The sequence below is a fragment of the Peromyscus maniculatus genome, chromosome 16, assembly GCF_049852395.1.
Source record: "Peromyscus maniculatus bairdii isolate BWxNUB_F1_BW_parent chromosome 16, HU_Pman_BW_mat_3.1, whole genome shotgun sequence".
NCBI lineage: Eukaryota > Metazoa > Chordata > Mammalia > Rodentia > Cricetidae > Peromyscus > Peromyscus maniculatus.
The window spans coordinates 58784114-58808235 of record NC_134867.1 but is presented as its reverse complement, the minus strand read 5'-3'; the positions used below and the strand labels follow the sequence as shown (position 1 = coordinate 58808235).

At 46.1% G+C, this 24122-nt stretch overlaps 1 protein-coding gene and 1 long non-coding RNA gene across 2 annotated transcripts in view; one reads left to right on the top strand and one right to left on the bottom strand.

Annotated features, from left to right (window-relative positions):
- Rsph3 (radial spoke head 3) overlaps window positions 1-18566 on the top strand; it is a 50189-nt gene extending 31623 nt beyond the window's left edge. The window contains exon 9 of the mRNA XM_076552869.1: window positions 18388-18566. Coding sequence (XP_076408984.1) covers window positions 18388-18539 — 152 coding nt within the window. The 3' untranslated portion in view covers window positions 18540-18566. The remainder of the gene's footprint in view (window positions 1-18387) is intronic.
- LOC121823259 (uncharacterized) overlaps window positions 1-24122 on the bottom strand; it is a 67699-nt gene that overhangs the window by 4778 nt on the left and 38799 nt on the right. Inside the window, exon 4 of the long non-coding RNA XR_013045136.1 lies at window positions 8434-10109. This is a non-coding gene — a long non-coding RNA (uncharacterized LOC121823259). The remainder of the gene's footprint in view (window positions 1-8433; window positions 10110-24122) is intronic.

Here is a 24122-nt window from a genome sequence, read left to right as displayed (position 1 = left end):
TTACATAGCCACTGTAATTTCTGAAGACCAGGACAAGAATGTGTATGTGATTATAAATATAAATGAGTGTACCCAGTTCCCTGTGTATTAGATCACAACACTGTCTAAACCTCACGGAAACTTCCTGAGTCATGTGATCCTGTTTCTCTTCCATCTTCCTGTAGTTTACTCAGCCACAGACACAATGGAGTGCCTGCTGTGTTAGGTCTCAAGCAGGAGTACAGACCACAGAGGCCAACAGTCCTGAGTAAGATGCGCTCCCTTTCTCACAGTCTGTAATGGAGCCGACTCGAGTACAAGATAAAAGATCCCCGACAGTTAGGAAGGTAGAGTGATTGGCCACAGGCGACAGTGTAGTGAGTTACAGGACTGCCGCCAGACCCCTGGCCAGGACTCTAGCCTGATGTGCTTCCTCCTCTGCCCTGGGGAGGCACTGACTACAAATTTGAGGTACTGTGCTGCAGAACTCTAAACATTCACGTCACCCGTTATCCACTGCTGGGCTACTTCAGCCACATTAAACAGTCATTGTCATCCTAAAATTTGTGACATGCTGATATTAACAAAAAGACCAAAAAACCTGATTAGGGTTGCTGCTAGTTATTAAATTATTTTAATTAAATTTAATAAATTTAATTGTAAAAAATAAAATTTTATTTTAAATGAAATAATTTAAAATTATTACTGAATTTGAAGCTGACTACTTTCTGCAACTGTTACTATCCTTTATAAAATCTAGTCCATTCAACATTTTACAACAATTTGTTCTTTGACAATTTCCTACTTGTATGCAGTTCATTAGAATTACTTATACCCCCCACTCTCTTTTATCTCACCCCCCTCCCCCGCAGGCCCTCTCCTCCTCCCTACAAAACCCTTTCCCAAATCTGTGTCTGTTTTGTGACCCACTGAGTTTAACTAGGGTCATCTGTGTGTCCGTGGGTTTAGAAGTGTCCACTGGAGCCTGCTGGGCTCACCAGTGAGTACAGCGGAACCAAAGACTCCCCTCTCCCAGATCTCTCAGTAGCCAGTGGTCGGGGACCCATGACTCCCTCCCTCTTCACGACTGCTGACAGGGCCTGTCTCGTGCAGCCTCAGGACAGATCAGCGTATCTGCTATGAGTTCAGGAGTGCGACAACTGTGTTGTAGTCAGAAGATGGCGTTTCACAGCCCTTGTCTGTCTTCCGGCTCCCACAGTCTGTGTGCTCCCCTTCTAGAGGGGCTCTTCAGGGGGGTATGAAATATCTTGTTTAGGGCTGACCTCTCAACCATCAGTTATTCTCAGCACCTTGGACAGCCATGGATTCTTTATTCCCTGCAAAGACAGACTTCTCTGGCAAGGCTTAGAATACCCTTTGTCTTGTCTGTGGATATGAACAAAGGTATTGAGAAGGCAGCTTGAGCTGTTCAACAGTTGCTGCTAGGGTCTATGACCACCCCAGCCATGTGCTCTGACCACTTTACAGATGTTTTGCTAGACATACAATGTATGCTGTGTAATTCCATGATTTATTGAAATACATGTGAATCCAAAGACCCTGCATTGAGACAGGCTTAGCCTTGTCCCCAGCCTACTCCATCTTAGAGAGAGAAATAAGTGAGAGTTCAAGGTATTGCACCTGAGAGAAAAAGAAACCAGTTATATCATCTGGAGACAAGACTTAAGTGAAAAGTTTGCGTTTTCATCAAGTTTATGAAGAGTTACTTCAGGCACGTTCAGGGTCCTGTAAAAATGTGTGTCTGGAAGACATGCCACAACCATAAGCAGCTGCACAAATGGGGAGTGTAGACACCTTCATCTCCATTATCTACCAGCATTTGCTGTGCTCCCACCATGAATCTGTCCTCCTCCTCTTCAGCTAGCACTGGGATGACAGAGTGTAAGTGACGCGTGTGTGCTCAGCATACAGAGATCGCAATCTCGGCAGTAATCCCCACAGCACTAAACAGAGCAAAGCTAGAATGCCATTTTCTTACTTAATCACTAGGTTTGAGTCATGTGAGGGGGACTAACATGGCCTGGGAGTCCCTCCATGAACATGCAGGGTGCAAACTGACTCAAGCCAGACCCTCTGGGCTGGACTCTGCACCTGCAAGGAGCTAAGCCTCACCTCTGAGGAAGGACTTTTCCTTCCTCAAAGCTTTCCTTTGTAAAATTGGGAAAAGAACTTGTTTACTGGTCTTTCAGTAAAAATTTTAAATTATATAGAAGGAAAAACATTTGAAGCATATGATTCCTTTTAAAGTCACAATGAGGGGTCACAATTGGGAAAGGGCTACCTTTTGCACTCTATCAAAATGTTAATGGCACCTATTTCTTCTACCCCAGCCAAGTTTCATTTTCTTAGGTTGGCAGGACCATCAAACACATCAGCCAATCGTATCTAATCCTGATGCCAAATGTTCTGCCTACCGTAGAAAGCTGACATGGTCTCCCTCTCTCTTTTGTTCAGATTAGTTTATAGCTAGGTAGCCTAAGTAGCCATTTTCCTCACTGGCTCTGTCATGAAGGCACTCTGCAGAGGCCTAAGCTTGGGCTTCATTTCCCCACTGATGGAACCAACAACTGACACTGTTCTTCCTCAACGGGACTGTCCAGATCTAACCAGAGTCTGGCAATTTTAACTCATTTTTGAAAGGAGAGTTCAAGTTTTTGTCAGTATATTGATCGTGGTTTTTAGAAAACAAACTTTGGAGTATATTCATATTTACCAGTAGGGGTCAGTAAAGCTCCATGTCAAAGTTAACTTGAGCTCCACTTCATATGTAATTTAACGGCCATAAGGAAGCTTGATACACAGATAAAGTTTCATCATGTACCTGTGCCACATTATTCAGCCGTAGAGAGAAATGGAATCATCGCAGAGGTAGGAAAGGGCTGCAGCTGGCTGTTACCATGTTAAGCAAAATCAGACAGACTCAGACAGGTGCCAGATGTTTTCTCTTACATGTGGACTTCAGCCTTCAATCTGTGTGTGTTCATCTGTGTACGTCTGTGTTTGTGTGGCTGTGTGTGTGGAGTAGAAAAGGAATTGAGAGGCAGGGAAGTGATTCTAGGGGAGGTGAGGGAGTGAGGAAAGAGTTGTGAGGGGTGAAAGCAGAAGAGGCGAACAGTGTTGGGGGAGAAGGGGACAGGAAGAAGGGACGAGGGAGGAGAGTGTGGCCGAGGATGGGTAAGAACAGTGTATAATGGCATACATGTGGAAATGCCATAATGAGCCTCATCGTTCTGTACGCTGGGGAAAGTCTTTCAAAAGGCACTGCAGTCCTTGGAGACCCAGCCCCGCATCGAGTAGTTACCTTGTTCTAATGCTGTCTGCCAGCTTTGTTGGGGTGCCAGACCCTTAAAATGATCATTTTAGGTTAGGCTTCTGCTGTACTCATGAACTTCAGTCTTTATCCCAATTCTGGATCCTTAAGAGATGGCCATTCTAATCAGTTACCCTTTTTATTACCACATCTGTGGAGACATGCCATGGGCACCCTGTGAGGTCAGGACAGCTTGCCAGAGTCAGTTCTCTCCTTTCCTCATGACTTGGTGGCCAGCACCTTCACATACTAAGTGACCTCAGAGCCCTGGGCTTTCTTTATTTGCTCTAACAATGAGGGAGTTTTTGCTTCGTGGGCTAGGAAACCACTCTCATATTCAGTTGTCTCCCTGCCCAGGCAGTGGTAAATGCTTCGTCAATTACTTGCTCTTGACATTGATCATTAGGAGTCTTTGTACACCAAGTGAAAAGCTATCCAGAGCCCAGGTAAAGGGAACTATTGTCCAGCCCGACACTCTTGAGTTCAAACTCTGGGACCCACACAGTAGGAGAGAGGGGACTCCTGCAAGTTGTCATCTGGCCTCCACGTAGGTTCTGTGACATGAACTTGTACACACATACATGCGCATGTACGCTAAATATAAAAATGTTTAAAGCCTCCCATTTCTAACGTTGGTTGTGATCATATCAGCACAGTTACACACCCCAGTACGTTTCTCTTTCTTCCTAAGTGTTCTCTCGGTGAACTACCACCGTCCTGGTTTTTCCTCATATGGCATAGATTTCCAACCTCCCGCCCTCTACTCTAACTACTGCCATGGAGCTTCTGTTTTCTCAGGTTCCTCTCGTGGGTCTTTGTCCATATGCTGTTGTAGCTGTAACCTAACTCACTAAGGAGTGCTATAAGACTCTTCTCCCCCAGGATTTAGATAGACATCTAAATGAACACCCTCTATTTCCAATATAGGCAAACACAGCTTCTACAACAGTGGTTCTCAACCTGTGGGTCAAGACCCCCTTTGAGAGATTGAACCAACCTTTCAGAGAGCTCTCCTAAGACCATTGGAAAGCACAGATGTTTATATTACAATTCATAACAGAAGCAAAATTACAATTATGAGGTGGCAAAGAAAATGATCTTATGGTTGGGATCATTACAACATGTATTAGGAAGGTTGACAACCACTGTTCTAGAACACAGGGAGAAGGTCAAAGTAATTCTGAGTAAGTACAGCACCACAGATTCCACACACACACACACACACAGAGTGCCTTGAACCCCCATGGCCTACTCTACATATTACTAACCGTTTGACTCTTGGTAAATAACTCCACAGCAAGTTAAAGGTGACATATAAGGTCACCTTCTCGCTATGAGCATAATGGAGCTAATAAGTCACAAGAGAAAAGGCACAGAAAGATGTCTCCTAATGTATAACAGTCTAAGCTAAAGCAAAACATTCTGCAGTTCATCCTAAACATCCATTATATTAAGGGACAGAAGAGGATGAGCATGTATAGAAGGGAACACACTGGCACCAGCACCTCAGTGGTAGAACAAGGACTTCTCACAGTCTGCTCCTCCACAAAAGCGATGGAGGCAGGCAGGCAGGCAGGCAGGCAGGCAGCAATTACCCAAATCAGCACGTTTCAGAGTCTGGACTTCAGTCAAAGACTCGCAGCAGTGAGTGCCACCTGCTTGTTGTTGGAGACAGCGTCTCCCAGAACAGCAAACTTGTGGCATTTGCCCTGTCTCAGGCTTGTTTCGGCCCCGCGGCCATGGAGACCAGCAGACTCGGGCCATACCAGCTGACATAACAAGTACCCTAGCAGCCACTGAAGGGAGCAGAAAGAGGCTTAGTGTCCCTCCAAGCCACATTCCAAACACACTTGTCACTGTTTGACTTCACGTCAGCTCCCTGGAAAGGCCCAGTTTTAGGGCCTGACTCTATTTGATTTGACTCCGAGTTTGCTCATTAACAAAGTCCTAACCCCAGGGCATTGTGAGTAACTAGTTTATACCAGCAGGGAGCGTAATGTGACATTTACCTAGGATGGAGCCCGTGGCAGGAGCGGTGAGAGCAGGATCAGGAGCAGGTGGATGGGATGGCCATGGGGAGCTTTGAACAGTTGACATATTCCCGGGAACTGTATGTAGTTGACCATGTGCAGCCCAGGGAAGACTTGAGATGGCACGGATCACTCACCTCTGACTGACCTTGAGGGTCACACAGGTAGGAAATGGAGGCATACCCCTCCCCATCTAGAGCCTCTCAGCAAAGGATGGCAGACTTAATGATCCACTTCAGTCTGTAGGGGTCAGCCAGATAGCTTGGTGGGGAAAGCCACTTGCAAGGAGCATAATGACCTGAGTTCAATTCCCCAAGGCCCATGTAGGAGAGGGAGAGTATTGACTCCTGAACGTTGTCTTCTGACCTTTAGGCACAGTGGCATACACACACACACACACACACACACACACACACACACACACACACACACCACAGAAGATTGTTTTCTTTTTTTTTCTTTTTTTTTTTTTTTTTGGTTTTTTTCGAGACAGGGTTTCTCTGTGTAGCTTTGCGCCTTTCCTGGAACTCACTTGGTAGCCCAGGCTGGCCTCGAACTCACAGAGATCCGCCTGGCTCTGCCTCCCGAGTGCTGGGATTAAAGGCGTGCGCCACCACCGCCCGGCTAAAGATTGTTTTCTTAAAGAAGCATTTTTAATATGTATTCTACTTGCTGACCCACTAACTTTACTAAACAGAGACCAGGGGTCCCAGACATCAGAGAGGAGACTTTGATAGCACTTGTACAGGAGGGTTATTATAAAGAGTAATATAAAAACTGCAACAAAACTCAAAAGTAGCAGTGCGACAAGAGTCTGTCTTCCAAAATACTACGTTAGACTTACTCAAAATGCCCCATACTTACCAAAAAAAATTACAAAACAATCAAAACCAGAACATATATCCATGCGAAAGAACAAAGGGCGGTCTGCAGCAGCTGTGTGAGGAAGTCCAGATTTTCAGCTTACCAGAAAAAAATATTTGAATCATCTACATGTTCAAAGAGTTGAAAGAAACAAACATGTCCAGAGGACTAAAGTGTGAGATGCGGTCTCATCAAATAGCAAAATCAGTGAAAAGTCAGAACCAGTGGGGCTGGCGAGACGGCTCCGAGGTTAAGAGTACTCGCTGCTCTTCAGAGGACTCCAGTTCCACATCGTGGCTCACAATAGTCTGCAACACCAGTCCCAGGGGATCTGACGCCGCCTTCTGGCCTCTTCAGACACCAGGCACACACGTGGCACACAGACACACATACAAGCAAAACACCCATGCACACGAAGTAAAAATGGAATCTTAAAAACAATAAATAGGAGTCGGAACCAAGAAGAATCAAGTGGGAATTCTGATGCTCAAAAGTCCAGTTACTGAAATGAAAACTTCTTTCCAGGACTTCCATAGCAGGTTTGATCTATGGAAGAAGGAATCCCTGAAACTGAAGTTAAGCCAAATAAAATAAATCCACTCTGAGGAACAGGAAGAAAGATGAGTGAAGGAAAATGAAAAGAGCTTCAGAGACCTGTGCTGAGCCGTCAGGAATACCAGGATGTGCACAGAGCCCCGGAGACCTGTGCAAAGCCATCAGGCATACCAGGATGTGCACAGAGCCCCGGAGACCTGTGCAGAGCCGTCAGGAATACCAGGATGTGCACAGAGCCCCGGAGACCTGTGCAGAGCCGTCAGGAATACCAGGATGTGCACAGAGCCCCGGAGACCTGTGCAGAGCCGTCAGGAATACCAGGATGTGCACAGAGCCCCGGAGACCTGTGCAGAGTCGTCAGGAATACCAGGATGTGCACAGAGAATACCAGATGGAAAGACAAGAGTCCAGAAGAGGATCTGAAGACACATGGCTAAAAACTTACACATGGTGGAAAATACTGGGTTTCCATATCCCAGAGGCTCTGTGAGCTCTCCATAGATAAAGACATCTACTTGGGGATGTGCCATAGACTTCCAAGAGACCAAGGAAATCTGGAGGGTAACAAGACAAGCATGACTCATGTGCATGGGCTCCTCCAATTATCAACTGACTTTACAGCGTACAGACATCATGGGGGTCACAGACATCATGGGGGTCAGAAGGTGGTGGAGATGTAGGTGTATTCAGAGAGAGAAAGAGTGCTAGTCAAGAGTTCTGTCTAAAGGACAGTGGAACTGCACTTCAAAATGAACGAATAATAAGGCATTGCCAGACAGTAAAAAACTAATCAGTCCCAACAGACCTCATGGACACACTGTACACATGTACCCAAAAGAACTGTGACTAGTAGGTCTATCCTACGAGAAATATTAAATACTGAACAAAAATATATTAACTCAGATGCACACAAATAAAAGGTATCAATAAAAGCCATATGTATGCATATAAAAGACTAACTTTTCTTTGTAACTTTTTTCTCTTGCCACTTAGAGAACTGCATCATAAAGCAGTCATTATAAAATTACCAGCTGGCTCCTAATGTATCAAGATGTAATTTTCAGATTAGCAGTAAAGGTAAGGAAACAGGATGGTACTAGAGGGAAATGTCCATGTGCTATTAAAATTAAGCCTGTATTAATCGGAAGTAGATTACATCCAACTAAAAAGGGAACTGGAACCCCCAGAGCGGCCACTAAGAAAATAACCTTGAAAGAGAATAGTAAAAAGGAACAAAAGTCTTATATTGTGTAGCTGAAGACATGTATTTAGTGCAAAGGGGGCAATCATGGAGGGAAGGAGCACAAGATCCAGAAGACCTGTGAGAAAGGCAGCAGAATGGCCGAGGAAGTTTCATAAGCAATTGCATGAAATGGTTTAAAGACCCAGCTCTCAGAAGGCAACAGCTAGCAGAGTATAAAATAAAATGGTCCAACCATACTGTCTGCAAGAGACACAATTTGACACACACACAGGGAATCTCTGTTTAAGGTGCATGCCTAGGGAAGACCTGTGATTCAAGGCCACAGAGAAGTTGAAAGGAAAAGTATGGAAGACAACAACACACACTGAAGCTGAGCCGGAGCTGGAGGGTCTCTACTGACAGACCATCAGCAGTTAGCCTCCATCGCTGTGACAGACACCTGCAGCGCTTTCCACAGAGCATGTGCTTACTTGGGGTCACAGTTGGAGAGGTCTTCATCTGCAGTCATTTGACTCCATTGTTTGGACCTGAAGTGAGACATGGTGACCAGTAGGTACCACAGGCTGCTCACCTCATGGCAGCCAGAACAGCCTTAGAGAAGAAGAGGAGGGATCTTAGAATACACCCCTCCAAAGCATGCTCTTCCATGATGTACTTCTTCCAATGAGGGGCCCCTCCAAAAGTTCCCAGCACCTCCATAAAGGGCTCTCCCAGCTGGAGAGCAGGTCTTCCACATGGGCCTGTGGAGAACCTATATAGGCAGCCGCAGCACCAACTTTAAAAGAATAACCAGAAATAAACCATCTTAGAATGCTAATTTTTCCATGAGGAAAGCACAACGCTTAAAATGTATTTGCACCTACAAGTGTGTGAGAATTAATCTCTCAAATACAAGAACGAGAACTGTCAAACACCTTTCTTTTTGTCATTGAGGTTTTTTTAATCTTTTGCTATCTTCAGATGTTTATTTTTAAATCAAACTCCTACTTTGGACAATGGATAGTATGACTTAGCAGAAGATCAAGAAGTGAACTCCTTTATAGACTAGTAACCTTAGGTATCATAGATCGCTCCCTCAACCACAGAACACGGGCAGCATTCTCCAGGGTCATGTTTGGCCAACATGTTTATTTTTTTTTAAATGCTCAGCATCACTAGTCAGCAGGGAAATGCAGTTCCAAACCACAGTAGGATAGCACTTTGCTCCAGTAAGGTGGCCATTACCAAAAGACAAAGATGAGGGCTGGCAAAGGAGAGGAAGGGAAGCCCGTGCACGCTGTGGCTGAGCAGATCAACTATGACAGACATTATAGGAAGAGTATGGTGGATCCTTAGAGCAAACACAACTACCCATTGACTGGCCAGCCATCTGATCCGCTGTTCGCTCCGAGGAAGCGAGGGGAGTCGGAGAATGCCATCTGCACTCCCACTACAGCACGGCACACAGTAGACAAGATGCCAGACCAGCCTCAGGCCGCCGAGGGAGGGAGGGAGGGGTCTTTTTAATGGATGTGTGTATAATGCCATGGTGGTTGGCCACATAAAGAATGAAACCCTGTCATTGGTAGCAACATGGACAGTACTGGAGACACCATGTTACATGAAAGCAGGCACAGAAAAAAACCTACACGTCCTCAGGATCTGGAAGCTGAGGTTTTGATCTTGTAAATGTAGAGACCCCTGCAGTGGGTACTGAAGGGTGGGAAGGATAAAGCGGCAGAAAAGAGAAAATGTGGCGCTGGGTACCAAACTACAGTTGGAGGAATATTAGTGCTCCAAGCATAGCACAGTTGGGAGATTATAGATTATAGCAGCTTATTAGACATTTGTAAATAAAAGGAGTGTGTGTACAAAGAATAAAATATTTTAAAAAATAAGTGAAAAGAAGTTAAAGGCTTTCAACACAAATATGATGTTTGAGGATATAGAAATACTAATTATTAATTTGATCATTACAGATCATGTGCATATATCAAGTTATCACACCACTTCTCATAAATATGTAATTTAATATGTCAATAAAAATAAACTTACCTGTCATAGGTAGAAAAAGAACATGTTCTAAAGAAAAAAACTACATCCTATGCCAAGATGTGCCAGCTCCTGGGACGGGCAATGGCGGCTTTTAAACAGCTCTTAGGAATGTCTTGGATGAAGGAAAACAAAAATGAAAAAGAATAAGAAATCTCAGCATTAAATAAACAAACAATTGGTATTCTAGAACTGAAAAGCCATTCCAGCCTCCCATTTGTCCACTAAACAAACTCGGCCCAAGGGCCGCCCCTCTGTGAGGCCTTCCTGGGGCTCCAGCATCCGGCAGCCCACGCATTGCTCATGGAAGGAGGGGAACTCAGGAAGAGAAAGTAGGTGCCAGGACAGTCTCCTCACTGTTCACAGTCGGTGCTGATGGTGACAGAGCAGAGCTGGCCTTTTTGATTCCAGAGAGGGGCATTGGTCCTGCACCCTTCAATGGACATGGCCTACTGCATAGAAGTACCGTGCCTTCTTTGGCACAGTCAGTTCTTGGGACAACAAGCCTTATTGCTATAGCTGTATAACATGGGTGGGTCAGTGGCTTCCAGTGAATTCTGCCAGGGTCTACATCACTGTCTTAGCCCTTGGCTACAGCCAGCATCTGTGGCGCAGAGGCTAGATCCTAACGATCACGTGCCACCAGGCCAACCGTGTCTCTGGAAGGCCGGCCTGCAGGAGATGAGTACTGGATAAGTTGACTCTGACCTCATCATTCACCCCGAATCCAAAGTGTCCCCCATTCCTAGATGCCCCATCATCTAGGCCATTCATAAATGTTCTACAACAGCATCACAGGGCAGACCATGGGCCACATGGCTTGTCACATCAGTCGACTGTCACCTGTGGGTCCAGCTCCACGACTTGCAGCTGTCCAGGCCTTTATCACATGTCCCGTTTCATATTTTGTTTCCTATTAATGGTTGTCCACATGGCCGCTTAGTGTACTTTATTCCCTCACAGCTCAGAGAGCTAACCTCCTAGGTATGCTACTTTCTGAACCACACAGAACCCAGTCCTCATAAGGGTTCCCAACAAGACTTGATATTCTGTGTCATGGTCTTAAAACTCTTAATCTTTAAATAAGAGCTCTATGTTTTCATTTGGCACTGAGCTCCTCAAATGGTGTAGTCAGGCCTGTCCAGGATGTTGTAGGGCAGCATCCAGCCTTCTTCCTTCTTCCTGGATTTTTCTTCGCTGTCACTGATATTGACCCTATCCAACACAGCAGGGCAGACACACCCATGACTGGCCCTGAGTCCAAAGTGGCCTTGTCATTTAGAACCACCATGGCCAGTCCAATCCACTCGACATCAGTGACTTAGAAAGTCTTCCGAGCCATTGGTTAAGCCCAGCTGAGAATGGTATCATTACGGTCAACTCAGACAGGACTAAGAATGAAACCACTTGTAGAATGGAGGGGTCTTCTATATTCCACCAGAATATTCTGCCATTACAAAAGAGGTTGCTTGGTCACACTGGGCCCAAGGGATGACCGTGTAGAATCATAAGAAACAATAGCCATTCTCTACTTAGTGGACACTGTCCTGTGCCCACTGAAGCTGAATACAGCTGGCATCTCAGAGACCCTGAGAATGGGCCGCCACAGAGCACTCTTGGATGGCATCTTGACAGGATGAGTGTGGCCTGCTCAGTTTCAGGGCCTGCAGTGCCCTCCCAAGCAGGGAGGCAGCTCCACTATGTTCCACAGTTATCAGCATTTATCCGCCAGTTTTTACCAGTTTCACTGACCTGTGAGGCCCTTGAGGACCAAGATACCCTTTGTTTGCATTCTCAGTATCCACCTAACAGGGATCTACAGGATTTGTTGAATGAATAAATGAGAGGGGATTAGCCAATCAGTGTCGCCCTTAGTGCGGTCAGACTTGGATCCTACCAAGCTCCATCATTTGTTTTCTGTGCTGTTCTAGCCCCTTGACTGCAGATAACATGGCCTTCTGGCTTACTTCATTTCCCAAGCCCCATTCTTAGCTTGCAGATGACGGCTGCTCAAAGGACCATTCTGTTCACTTTTTCGTTCCATAGCACTTACAATTCTTAGAATTCTGTTATGTCAGCCTGGTTTTCAAGTCTTTCCCCTGACTCTGATTCCCCCCGAATCTGTTCTCCACTTGTTTTTGAGACAAGTCACTAACACATTGTTTCAGGGGCTGGGGATGTGGCTCAGTCAGCAGAGTGCTTGCCTAGCAGACCATAGGTCCTGGGTTTCATTCCCCAGACTCGATAAAGTGGAGACAATGGATGATCAGAAGTTCAAGGTCATCCTCTTCGATTTAGTGAGTTTCAAGGCTAGCCCTGGGCTACATGAGACCTTGCCTCAGCACTAAAACTATTACTACTAACAATTTATTTTAGAGATTACTCACATCTTAAAATTCTTCAAGGATAATTTTCCGTTAAGTCCTGCCTCCCTTTTCAGTCCCCTGGCTGGAGTGAACCAAGTTGCTCAGTGCTATGAAGGTGTTTGCATACCGCTCCTGGGTTCCCCAGCCTGTGATAGTCATGTCTCCGGGTGTTTAGATGGGACTCCTTCCCACGGGAAGCAGGGTTCCAGAGGCCAAGCATCATGTGGCTGTGTGCCTTGTTGGTCTGTCCTACCAGAAGGTACTGGCTTCGCGAGGCAGCAGGAGAGGAGAAGAGCAGTGTGCGGCCTGTGTAGAAGGTGCTGTATGTTGTACCGTGTCCAGGCAGGAGAGGCTTCGAGGGCAGTGCTCAGGAGTCAGACCTGCTCTCCCACAGCTGGAGTTCGCTGCCCTTGAACAGGTTTATTGCAAAGCTTCAAGTTATGCCCAACAATAAATAATGCATTTATATACTAGGTAAGAAGTGACTAGCCACACTCAGGGTATCCCACAGCAGGACCTCTCAGCTGCTCCACCCCGCAAGGCTACCTCCTGTTTCCCATGGTCCCTGCTGGCTTTGGCCATCTCATGGGCACTGTGGCAGAGCTGGCAGAGCACCGAGTGGCCAGCAGTGGTAGCCAAAGGGTCTAGGTTCCCAATCACTAGTGTCAGCCGAGTTCTATCAGTGTATGGCTTCAAAAGAACCTCAGCCCCCTCCACCAGGACAGTGGCAACTGGCAAACAAGCCTCACCCTGTCCTGCCTTCTCAGAGGGGGCAGTACAAGGCAGGAGCTTCCAAATGTTCTCTTTGAGAGGAAGCGGCAAGGCTGTACACCCATCGCCTCACCTAGAGGCCCTTGATGGCAGATTCTCCCTGCCTCTGGCCCACTAGCTTCTGAGAGATCAGAAACAACAGGCATCTACAGCAAGGTGGGAAGAGAAAGCAGACACGCATCCTGCCTGCTGCTAGCTGATGGAGAAGCAGGGAGTTTCCAGCCAGATTGGGGGAGGGGATGTATGCATGTATGCATGTATGCATGTATGCATATATGTATGTATGTATGTAGTATGTGTTTTACCATTATTTTTAAATACCCAGAAGGGTTGTAGACTCTGTCCAGCACTTCATCTAAGAGGAAAGAGGAAGCAGCTCTGCAGGCCCCTTAACTGCTGCCAGCCCCCTTCTCGAGTCCAGCCTGTCCGATGATATGGTTGTACTATACAGCGCCAAGTGTACTGTTGGCCAGTGATGGAAGAGAGTTCTTACTGACATCTGTTGTTTTGTTCTGTGTTTCACAATCTTTTATCTTCTCTAAACGTTAACATGAAAGGAGGACAAACAGACACAGACAGCGCCACCAGGCTGCCACCTTACCAAGCCAATTTTAACACTTGGCACCAGACAGGTCCTTTAGTTTTATAACAGAAGCCATTGTAACCCATGGGAGAAACAAAGTGTGGCTTCTCATCCTTTACACTGACGCCTTCAGGAAGGTTCCATAGATGTTTAGACACTCCCCTGTGTGACGGGAACTCAGAGCATTTTGTACAATGCTGAATTGAGTTCATTTATGATATCTGTGAGATTTTATTACTTGTCTTTGTAGAACTACATCTGGTTACACTGTTTTTGAAGCTTGAATGGAACATTCATTTACACTGTTTTTGAAAATTGAATGGAACATTCATAGCCTGAGGTTTCATAGACAGAAATGAAGGTAACTGAGGATCTACAAGAACAAATGATACTTTAAGATTTAAGATCTGACAGCTGAGCACATGAGAATTACATTAAAAGCATTTATGAGCCCAGAGATGCAGGACAGGCAACCACCATGCTGCGATTGGTAGTTACATCATAAGAATCCAACACCGGCGTGCAAACATGGCATCCACCAGTGTCACAGCGCTGGCCTACATTATCCAGACAATGAAGTCATAAAACACCATGAAGTCCTAAAACATCTGCACAAGGCCTAGGAATGTGGCAATATTATCTTTGATGGGTTGTGCAGACCATTCCAGTACATCATGCATGGTTAGAAAATGCTAATTTTTATCATAAGAACTGCTGCCTCAGTAGACCCTCTAGGCCTAAGCAATTTACAGATTGTTTGGTTAGTCAGCCACACCCATAAATGAATCCATTTGATGGGCTGCATTTGTCAAATGACTAAGTGGAGAAATCTTCTTTCAAAAGATTGTCTACTTCATAAAGACTAATTTAAAATGTGTGTGTACTAAAATTATTTTTACTTCACTCCTCATCCTGAGTTGTAGAAAAAATTATTTTGTTCCGTCTTGTGTAGACTGACATTTTCTGGAGACAACTGGGGTAGATCTTGAGCAGGAAATGGCATCATGTTTATATTTTGTAAAGATAACTATAGCAAATCTGTAGAAGTCTGGAAGAAGAACGGAGATGAGAAGGTTGACTGGTCCTATTCAAGTTGCTGAGACAAGGGAACGAGACTTGGCTAGGGTGGTGCCAGGGCCAGGGACACAGCTGGGGGGGGGGGGGAGATGTCCGTCTGTGAGACAGGGCCGGGGGTGGGGAGGGAGGGCTAAGTGCTGGTCAAGAATCTGACTCCAAATCCAGTCTGATTTTGCATTCCTGGAGTCGAGATTTGACAGTGTGGCATCTGCCTTATCAGGCTTCCTGGTTGTTGAGACAGATGCCAGTCAAATGGCCTTGCAGTTTCAGAGGTGAAAAGCAAACACTGGTTATTTTCTGCTTTAAAGATTTTTTTTCTCAAAAATCTCTGTGCCAGAACTAAGGTGCATCATTTGCAGAGGCTGTGGGCTGTCTTTGGTGCCTAAGTGTGGTTTTGTGTTTGCCTCAAGCTGGGTACTGCCCCTCTGGTTGCAGAGATGACAGCAGTGATGGAAGTGGACCTGAGCTCCACCCTCAGTGATTTGTATCCCCTAGACTCTGACACTCGAGGACAGCCATTGGAAAGGTCCCTATTGTGAGTAGAGACAGAAAATTAAAGAATGGGGCACTCATGGCAGCGACAGCAGCAACTAGCTTTCGGGGAGGGAAGACAGCAGCTGCCATCTTGGAACCTGAAGGGTTTGCATTGTGGGGAAACACGTTATGGATAAGGAAGGAAACTGCTCAGTGACAGGTGTTTGGGCAGAGGCACTGGACTGGTCCAGGGACATTGAACCACGAAGGAGAGAAGTGGAAATGAAACCTCGGGGGTTGGAGGAGTGAAGACATCCACAGGGCACAGCTGTAGAACAGTCCAAGGACATGAAGTGGGAAGAGGAGCTGAACAAACAGATGACCTGGTCAGAAGAGCAGGAGGAGCCGGGACCAAGGAGCCGGCAGACTGCAGGACACTGCGCTTAAGGAATCACTCGGGCGGGGAGCCTCTAGGCAATGTTTTATGATAAACCAAGCACATAAGAAATCAGATTTTATAAAGGAGATATATTTATATAAATAGATTTATGTTTATAAATCACATCTCATGAGACATGAGATATAAGATTTATAAATTAAATATAAGATTTATAAGTATAAATCATGAGACATATATAGGCTTCATAGAAGAAATCATGTACATCATGTGTCACATTTTGAGGTCCAGAATTGTGTTCTGTCACAATGTAAGAGGAAGGTTATGGTCTCCGTGAATCCATGTCACTTTCAGCAAGAAGTCCTTAGTGACTGTGTGTGGCCTGTTTAGCACATGCCCTGTTTAATCTGTCACTGGGACAGAGCTGTCATTATGCTCTTATGCCACACGAGTCCCCCAGAGAAGAAACGGCTGTGACTGGTACCGTGAAAAGTGTCCCCAAGCTACTCCATAATCCTTGGACTCTGTGACCATGAGCGCTTATGGCAGAGGAGACTTTGCAAAGAGATGTTGTTACAGCTTTCAGATAGAAAGGGGACCCCAGATGATCCAGACAGACAGACCAGTCATGGTTCTTTCCTTGTTTCTATGTCAGGATATCTAAAGAAGCAGTTTAAGGAGGGAAGGGGTTAATCTGGGTGACAGTTTCAGGGATACATCCCATTATAGTGGGAAAGCATGGGGCAGGAGAGGAAGCCCATGGTCACACTGCATCAGAAGGCAGTGGGCCACCAGCAGTAACAGTCAAGCATTTGTGTGTGCAAAGTGCCTAGGATAGTGTGAGCCAAAGTGTAGGAGGCCTTGCCAGGTGTGGGCAGAAAGAGCCTGCTTAGTCCTCACTGCAGCCTTCCGAGTGCCGGCGGCACATGGTGAGTGCTATAACGGAGCACTGTGAGGACAGGGGGTCTCCCATCATCACCCTCTCTACACAGGAGAAGCTGAGGTTATCACTGGCCCAAGCTCAGAGGACTAACAACTCAGAGGCACAGCCAGAGTGCCCACCTCCAGCTGGCTCCAGCCCTTCCCTACTGAGCTGGGCAGTAGTGGTCAACTCCACAATAACCATCTATGTGAATTAGGGAAACAGGAAATTATCTAGAGAAATTGTACTAATGTTAGTTTTGAGAGACTTGCTAATGCTTACAAGCAGCATATGCACTGTATTTCCAGACTTCTCACGATGCCGCTTTATGAACCATATGCAGACTGAACAGAATGTCAGGTGGACCTTGTTTGAAATTTACAACTGACTGTGTTCACAGGGCTGAATTATCTCCATGCTAGTGAAGAAATGGAACAGGAGCTTACAAACTTAGACTTGTCACCATGTCAAGAGACATTGTCTAGAAGTGTGACTCTTGATGGTGTGAATCCCAGCACTCGGAAGGCAGAGGCAAGCATCTCTGTGAGTTAGAGGCCAGCCTGGTCTACATAGTGAGTTCCAAGACTGCCAGAGCTATATAGTTAGACCCTGTCTTAAGGAAAGAAAAGAAAAAGAAATACGGCTTTTATTTGTTTGTATAGCATTTGTAAATAAAGTGTCCCTGGTTCTAATGAATATTTATCATTGCAAGCATGTGGATGTTCATATGTATAGGGGTGCACATGTGTGGGGTACGTATACAGGTTTGTATGTGCCTATGGAGACCGGAAGTTGACACTGTCAGTCTCCCTTGATTAATCTCCACTTCGTTCACTGAGGCAGGGTTTCTCTCTGAACCCAGAGACAGCAGCTACTCTAGCTCATCAGCTTACCCTGGGGTCCTGGGTCTCTGCCTCCTCAGCACTGCCATTACAGGCAAATTGAAATACTCACTTGCTTTTCTGTGAGAGCCAGAGAGCCAGACTAAGTCCTCACATTGGCACAAGGGGCCCTGGATCCACTGAGCTATCCCCGCCCTCATTGCACACCTCCTTAAGTCTCAGCTATCTATTTTTAATTAATAAAGGCAACAAGATTTACCTGAAATGGCTCACCCACTCACCTACTTCTGATCACTATATAAATAAGGTAGGTAGGCAGACAGGCAGATAGGCAGGCAGGCTGGCAGGCAGACAGAGAGACCAACTTTATTTCCTCTAAGGAAAAAACTCAAAATTTGCAAATTATCTAAAGGACTCATCAATATATAAAATTTTTATTTCTAACACTTTTTCACTTGTTGTGTGTACCTGCTGTAATTATTCCCAGCAAAGCCACAATGCATAGAATGTTAGTATGAACTATCTTAAGGTATAAAATAATTTTAGAAGATCCATTCATTACCTCGTCAGAATTGCTTCATTATTAGTCATCCATTATACGTCATTACCTTTTGGTTTCCAGATTTTCAAGAAGGGACTTGTTACATAACCTCAGTCCACCTAGACCTCATGAGGCTCATGCCTCAGTCTCCCAGCCCCTGGGCTTACAGGCATACGTCACCACAGCAGGTTTAGTCTACTGTGCTAACTAACGTTCATTTCATCTTTGGACAAAGAAGGATTGTGTGTTCCTTTCTGCGGGAGTGTATCCCCGGGTCTCCTTTCACTAAACTCCTGGCTGGACGCCAGTTTCTGAGAAGTGGGACTCATGGGAAATCACATGACCTGCCTACTGTTTTAGCTTTCTTCAACAAATGGCCGTCCTTCATTAATTCATATGTTGTATATCTGTGTCTTACAGGGGTCCGTCTTTTTCCAAGACCAAGCTTCACACTTGTCACCAGGAAGACTTTAACAGCAGTCTTAGAAACCATTGGCTCATTTTTAATGGGGGAAGGGAGAAATGAAAATGTGAGGGTTTTTTTCTTTTGTGGTTTTATTTACCTATTGTAGACTATTCATTAAAAATCTTTTTTAAAACATCATTGTTTTCAATTGCTTTAAAAAAGCCATAAAGCACCATCTACTCTTTTCAAAATGAAGAAACATCTACACAAAAACCTAGCCTGTGAAGGGTGCCGATCTCCCACTGTGTGCCGGAGGAAGCTGCACTCTAGAGAGGAGGGTGTGTCAGCATCCTGCGGAGAGCACAGCTCAAGTGTGTGCTTCGCCACTGAGTTAGTCGACAGATACTTGTGTAGTGTGCGCTGTGTGGGGGACCCGTGGTGGTGACCTAGAACACAGCAGTGAGCAAACAGCTGAGGTTGCCGCCCCGCCTACAGCTCCTGAACATTTGTTAACAGTCCTGCTCCCCTCCCTAGGCAAACTCCTTAAGCCTCATTGTGGCTGAGGTGAGGTACTCGGAAAGGAGCTCTTGTTGGTTGGTTGACTCGGGTGCTGAAGATAACATACCCAAGGCCACCCCAAAAGTACCTTATTTATTTTTATGTGTGTATCTGTGCAGGGTATGGAAGAGAGTGAGGTCCTGACAGGGATGCAGGGAGATGACTGCAGTGTGAGGTCCTGACAGGGATGCAGGGAGGTGACTGAGGAGGCTGGAGAGAGGTCCTGACAAGGATGCTGGGAGGTGACTGAGGAGGCTGGAGTGAGGTCCTGACAAGGATGCTGGGAGGTGACTGAGGAGGCTGGAGTGAGGTCCTGACAGGGATGCTGGGAGGTGACTGCAGAGCAAGGTCCTGACAGGGGTGGAGGGAGGTGACTGCAGAGCAAGGTCCTGACAGGGATGCAGGGAGGTGACTGCAGAGCAAGGTCCTGACAGGGATGCAGGGAGGTGACTGCGGGGGCTGGAGCGAGGCCCTGGGAAGGGTGGAGGGAGACCCTGACAGTGGTGGCAGAGAGGACATGAGGAGGCTGGAGTGAGAACTCAGGAACCAGAGCAGAACATTTGTGAGGCAAGTTGAGGCAACATGCTTCATGGATCTCCCACCAGGGGAGAGAATGAACTTTTGAGCCCAAGGGTGATGGGAATCATGAGCAGTCACTAACTCAACTGGGGATGAAGAACTTGGGAGGGATGACTGCACTGGGCATGGGCACAGAAGAAGTTCTGCTCCTAGTGAACACAAGCATAACCTGAAGGTAAGCAGAGCTGGGTACATGGCCAGACCCAGCCCAAGAGAGAACCCCAGTGGTTCAGGCAGGGCATCAGTAAGGCAGAGGTAGGAAAGAGCACTTCCGGGTGGGCAGAACAGAGATGCAACTAGATGCCACAGGTGGGCCCTGTCGTAAGGCTGCAGAAGAACATGTATTGTGATCCAGGAATGAAGCACTTAGGGGTGGGATGCATAAGCATGCATTAGGTGCAGTCACACTGTCCGGGAAGAGGTTGCAGAGTCTCCAGGAAGTGAGAGACAACAGCAGCTGACTGCAGATTCTAAGTGTGACACTGAACGACTTAGCCGGGCTCCTTTGTACTCAGGCTTGCTACAGCGATCGCAAGTTCTGTCTAGAGAGAGAGAATGGTCTAAACCAGCTTGGCCTAATGCATCTGTGTACCTGAAGCCTCAGATACTCGGGAAGGTGAGTCAGGAGGATCACTTGAGCCCAGAAAGTCAAGGCCAGGCCTGGACAACAGAGAAAGAGCCCATCTCAGATAAAGAAGTAAATGAATAACAGTATTCTGGGTATTCTCGGAGGAGCCAGGGTCAGAAAGGTGAGGGTGTGAAAAGAAGCCACTCTCGGGACAGACACCATGCATAAGGGAAACACTGTTTTGTTTCAAGTACAGATTGGGCAAGGGGAGCCAGAGACTCCAACCTCTGCCTGCAGCTGGGCTTCATGGTCCCTTCCCACTTTTCACCCACTTTTAGGGGATCCCTGTTGCCCAGGAAGACAGAGAAACCCCTGGAACCTAGAGAACTGCTCAGCCCCGGTAACAATCCGCTTACTCCACTGAGCTGACCTACCAGCTGCCTGCACCCCTGACCTGTGCCTCTGAGTGGCTTAGCTACCCAGGAGTCCTTCCCTCCTATCCTTCCTCAAGTCCTAAACAAAGGCTCCAGCCAGAACCAGGGCCTCCTCCCTCAGACTTGGCGGTTCCCTGAGTAGTGGGCCTTTGACCTCACTGTGTATCCTCAGTCACACCAAAGGAGATGCGCTCTGTGGCCAAGGCGGGGAGCAAGGAAGGAAAATCTGGCCCCGTAAAGTGGGTGTCTACAGGTTGAGATGGGGCACTCAAGGCAGGGGGCCGGGCATTCAAAGCCAGAAGGACAGGTGATTTGAGAGTTGGCTAAATAAAAGGAGAGCCAAATTTCATGCGCATGCGCATGAGAGCACTCCAGGACTCCTCCATCCTCCCAACCACGGTGCCCCCTGCCATGACCGCCAGCAGGGCACACAAGTAACTCAAGGATGCACAGGAAGCTGTCCTTCTGAAGAGAGACAGAAAGAAATGCCCTGGCAAACCCAAGTGACACTAAGAACGTTCTGCTGAAGAAAAGACCCATGGTTGTCAACAGGCCCTGCCCTTTTCAAGGTAATGCCCTGAAACGGCAGGGCTTCCTTCCAGTAAATTCCCTTTTCATTCAAAACCATTACAGATTTAGTTTCTGGAACTTGAAACCACACCATCTTAGCAAATCACAAGTGGATTACCCCAAAGCTAGAATGGACGTGGGAGGGGAAGAAGTGCACTGAATGAAGACGGCTACTGAGGAGAGTGACGTCATGCTTGATGCTTACAGGCAATTAATGATCCCTGCTCCCTCCCACCAGCACCTTCCCAGGCAGGAACAGTTGAGGGACCCCCTTTGGAGGGACCCCCTTTGACTGTTCCAGCCTAGCTCAAATGGACTCTCCCAGGCTGGCTGTGCTCTCACGGCCTGTGTACTAACACAATCTGACCCTGTGTTCAGAGGAACTGATTCTTAGTGATGACTCTAGTCTGGAGATGGAGCTCAGCTGGTAGAGCGCATGCCTAGAAGGAATGAGGCCCTGGGCTCAATCCCCAGCGGGGCGTAAACCAAACAAGGGGGTGCGTGCATTCCCAGCACTTGGGAGGTAGAGTCTGGGGGACTGGAGTTCCAGCTCATCCTCAGCTATGGTAATAATACTCTGGCTTCTGCAGTCATGTACACAGACACGGGAGGATTTATCCTTCGGTGTGTTGTACAGATGCTGTGGGCCTTTCCCCATTTCGGGCAAAGGGTAGATGACCTCCCACTATTGAAATGCTTGCTCGTAATTACTGGCTAAAATGTGTGAATTAGAACATTCCATCCAAAATATATTGATTTTAACTGGGCATAGTGGAATGCATTTTTAATTTCAGTATTACAAAGGTTGTTGAGGCAGGAGCTATCTCCATGAGTTCAAGGCTAACCTGGACAACATAGTAAAAGTCTGTTTAAAACAAAGTGTTGATTTTTAGTATCCTGGGTTTTCACAAATTATGGCCCAATGATTATCCCTTCCTAGTTCTCCACACCTGCTAAATCAAGTTGAATCCATCTATTCAGTCATAAGAAGGTGGCTGGGGAGCTGGTGAGCTAGTGAGGTGGCTCAGCGGTGAAGGGCATTGGCAGCTCTTCCAGAGGTCCTGAGTTCAATTCCTGGCAGCTACATGGAGGCTCACAGCCATCTGTAACGGGATCTGAGGCCCTGCAGATCTATATGCAGATAGAGCACCATATACTACACATAAAATAAATAAAGAAAAATAAAAGAATGCAAGCGTTTAAAAAAAAAGAAAAGGTGTGCTGAAGAGATGGCCAATGGTTAAGAGCACTTGCTGCTCTTCCAGAGGACCTGGTTCAGTTCCCAGAACTCAAGTTAGGACACATCATTAAAACTTTTAAATGTTCAAGTGGATGCCATTTTAATTTTAAATTTTAATTTAGCATATAGTACTAGGTTCCCTGGTGGGATTTACAGCATACTTTCCTTCTGCTGACCTTTCTGCTTTTTCTTCCTCAACCTCCTGCCACCCCTTGTTCTCTCCTACCCCTCACCTCCTCGTGTTCATTTCATGTCACATGTGCTTTATGACCAGCCTCTGGTTAGATGACCTGCACACACTCACATACACACATACACACACACACACATACACACACTCACATACATACACACTCACATACATATACACATACACACATACATACACACATGCATACACACACTCACATACATATACACATACACACATACATACACACATGCATACACACACATACATACACACTCACATACATATACACATACACACACTCACATACATACACACGTATACATGCATACATACACACATACACACATACATACACACATGCATACACACACTCACATACATACACACATACACACATACATACACACATGCATACACACACTCATACATACACACTCACATACATATACACACACATGCATGCACACACACATACACACACATGTATACACACATACATACACACGCACATACACACACACATACACACACACATACACACATACTCACATGCACACACATATATACACACACACTTACATACACACTCACATGTATACACACATACATACACTCATACATACTCACATGCATACACACACATATATACACACCCACTCACATACACACACACTCACATGCATACACACACTCACATACACTCATGTACTCACACATACACTCACACACTCTTAAAGCTAAAATATGTATTTGAGAGAGTACATGTAACTTGTCTTTTTTAATCTGGGTTGCCTCACTTAAAATAATTTTCCATCCACTTACTTATAAATTTCATAAATTCATTTTTCGTTATGGCAAATAAACTCACATTGTATAGATCGTATAGATCACAATTTAATTATCCATTCATCCATTGGTGAACATCTAGGCTGGTTCCATTTTTTTATTTACCATGACCAAAGAAGTGATAAACATGAATGAGTGAGCATCCCTAGGGATACCGAGGACACAGAGCCTTTAGGTGTGTTCCCACGAGTGGAATAGCTGGACCACGTGGTTGTTCTACTTCTCATTTCTGGAGAAGCCTCTTTACTCATTACAAAATACCTGAGAACATGAGAGAGGAAGGGTTGATTCTGCCTCACAATCTGAAGGTAGAGTTCATCACAGCAAGGAAATTGTGGCTACATCTGCAGTCAGAAAGATGAATATTGGTGCTCAGCTCACCTTCTGGGACTAAGACAAGTGTGTCCCCCACATTCAGAGTGGGTCTCCCCACCTCAGTTCAGCGTCTCTGCAGATGCTCTCACAGACATGTCCAGATGTTTACCTCCCAGGTTATCCTAACTCCCGTGAGGCTGACAATAAAGATTAGCCATCACACCATACTATAATTTTCAGCTAGCCTCTTCTACTCAGAAAAGTTATTTTGAGTTTCACTCATAGTTTCCCATGCACAATAACTCATTCCGTTTGGTGGAAGCTCCACCTCAGCCCCTGGCACCCTGGCATCCATAGACCCAAAGAGTCTGGGATGTTCTGGTGGAAGCTCCACCTCAGCCGCTGGCACCCTGGCATCCATAGACCCAAAGAGTCTGGGATGTTCT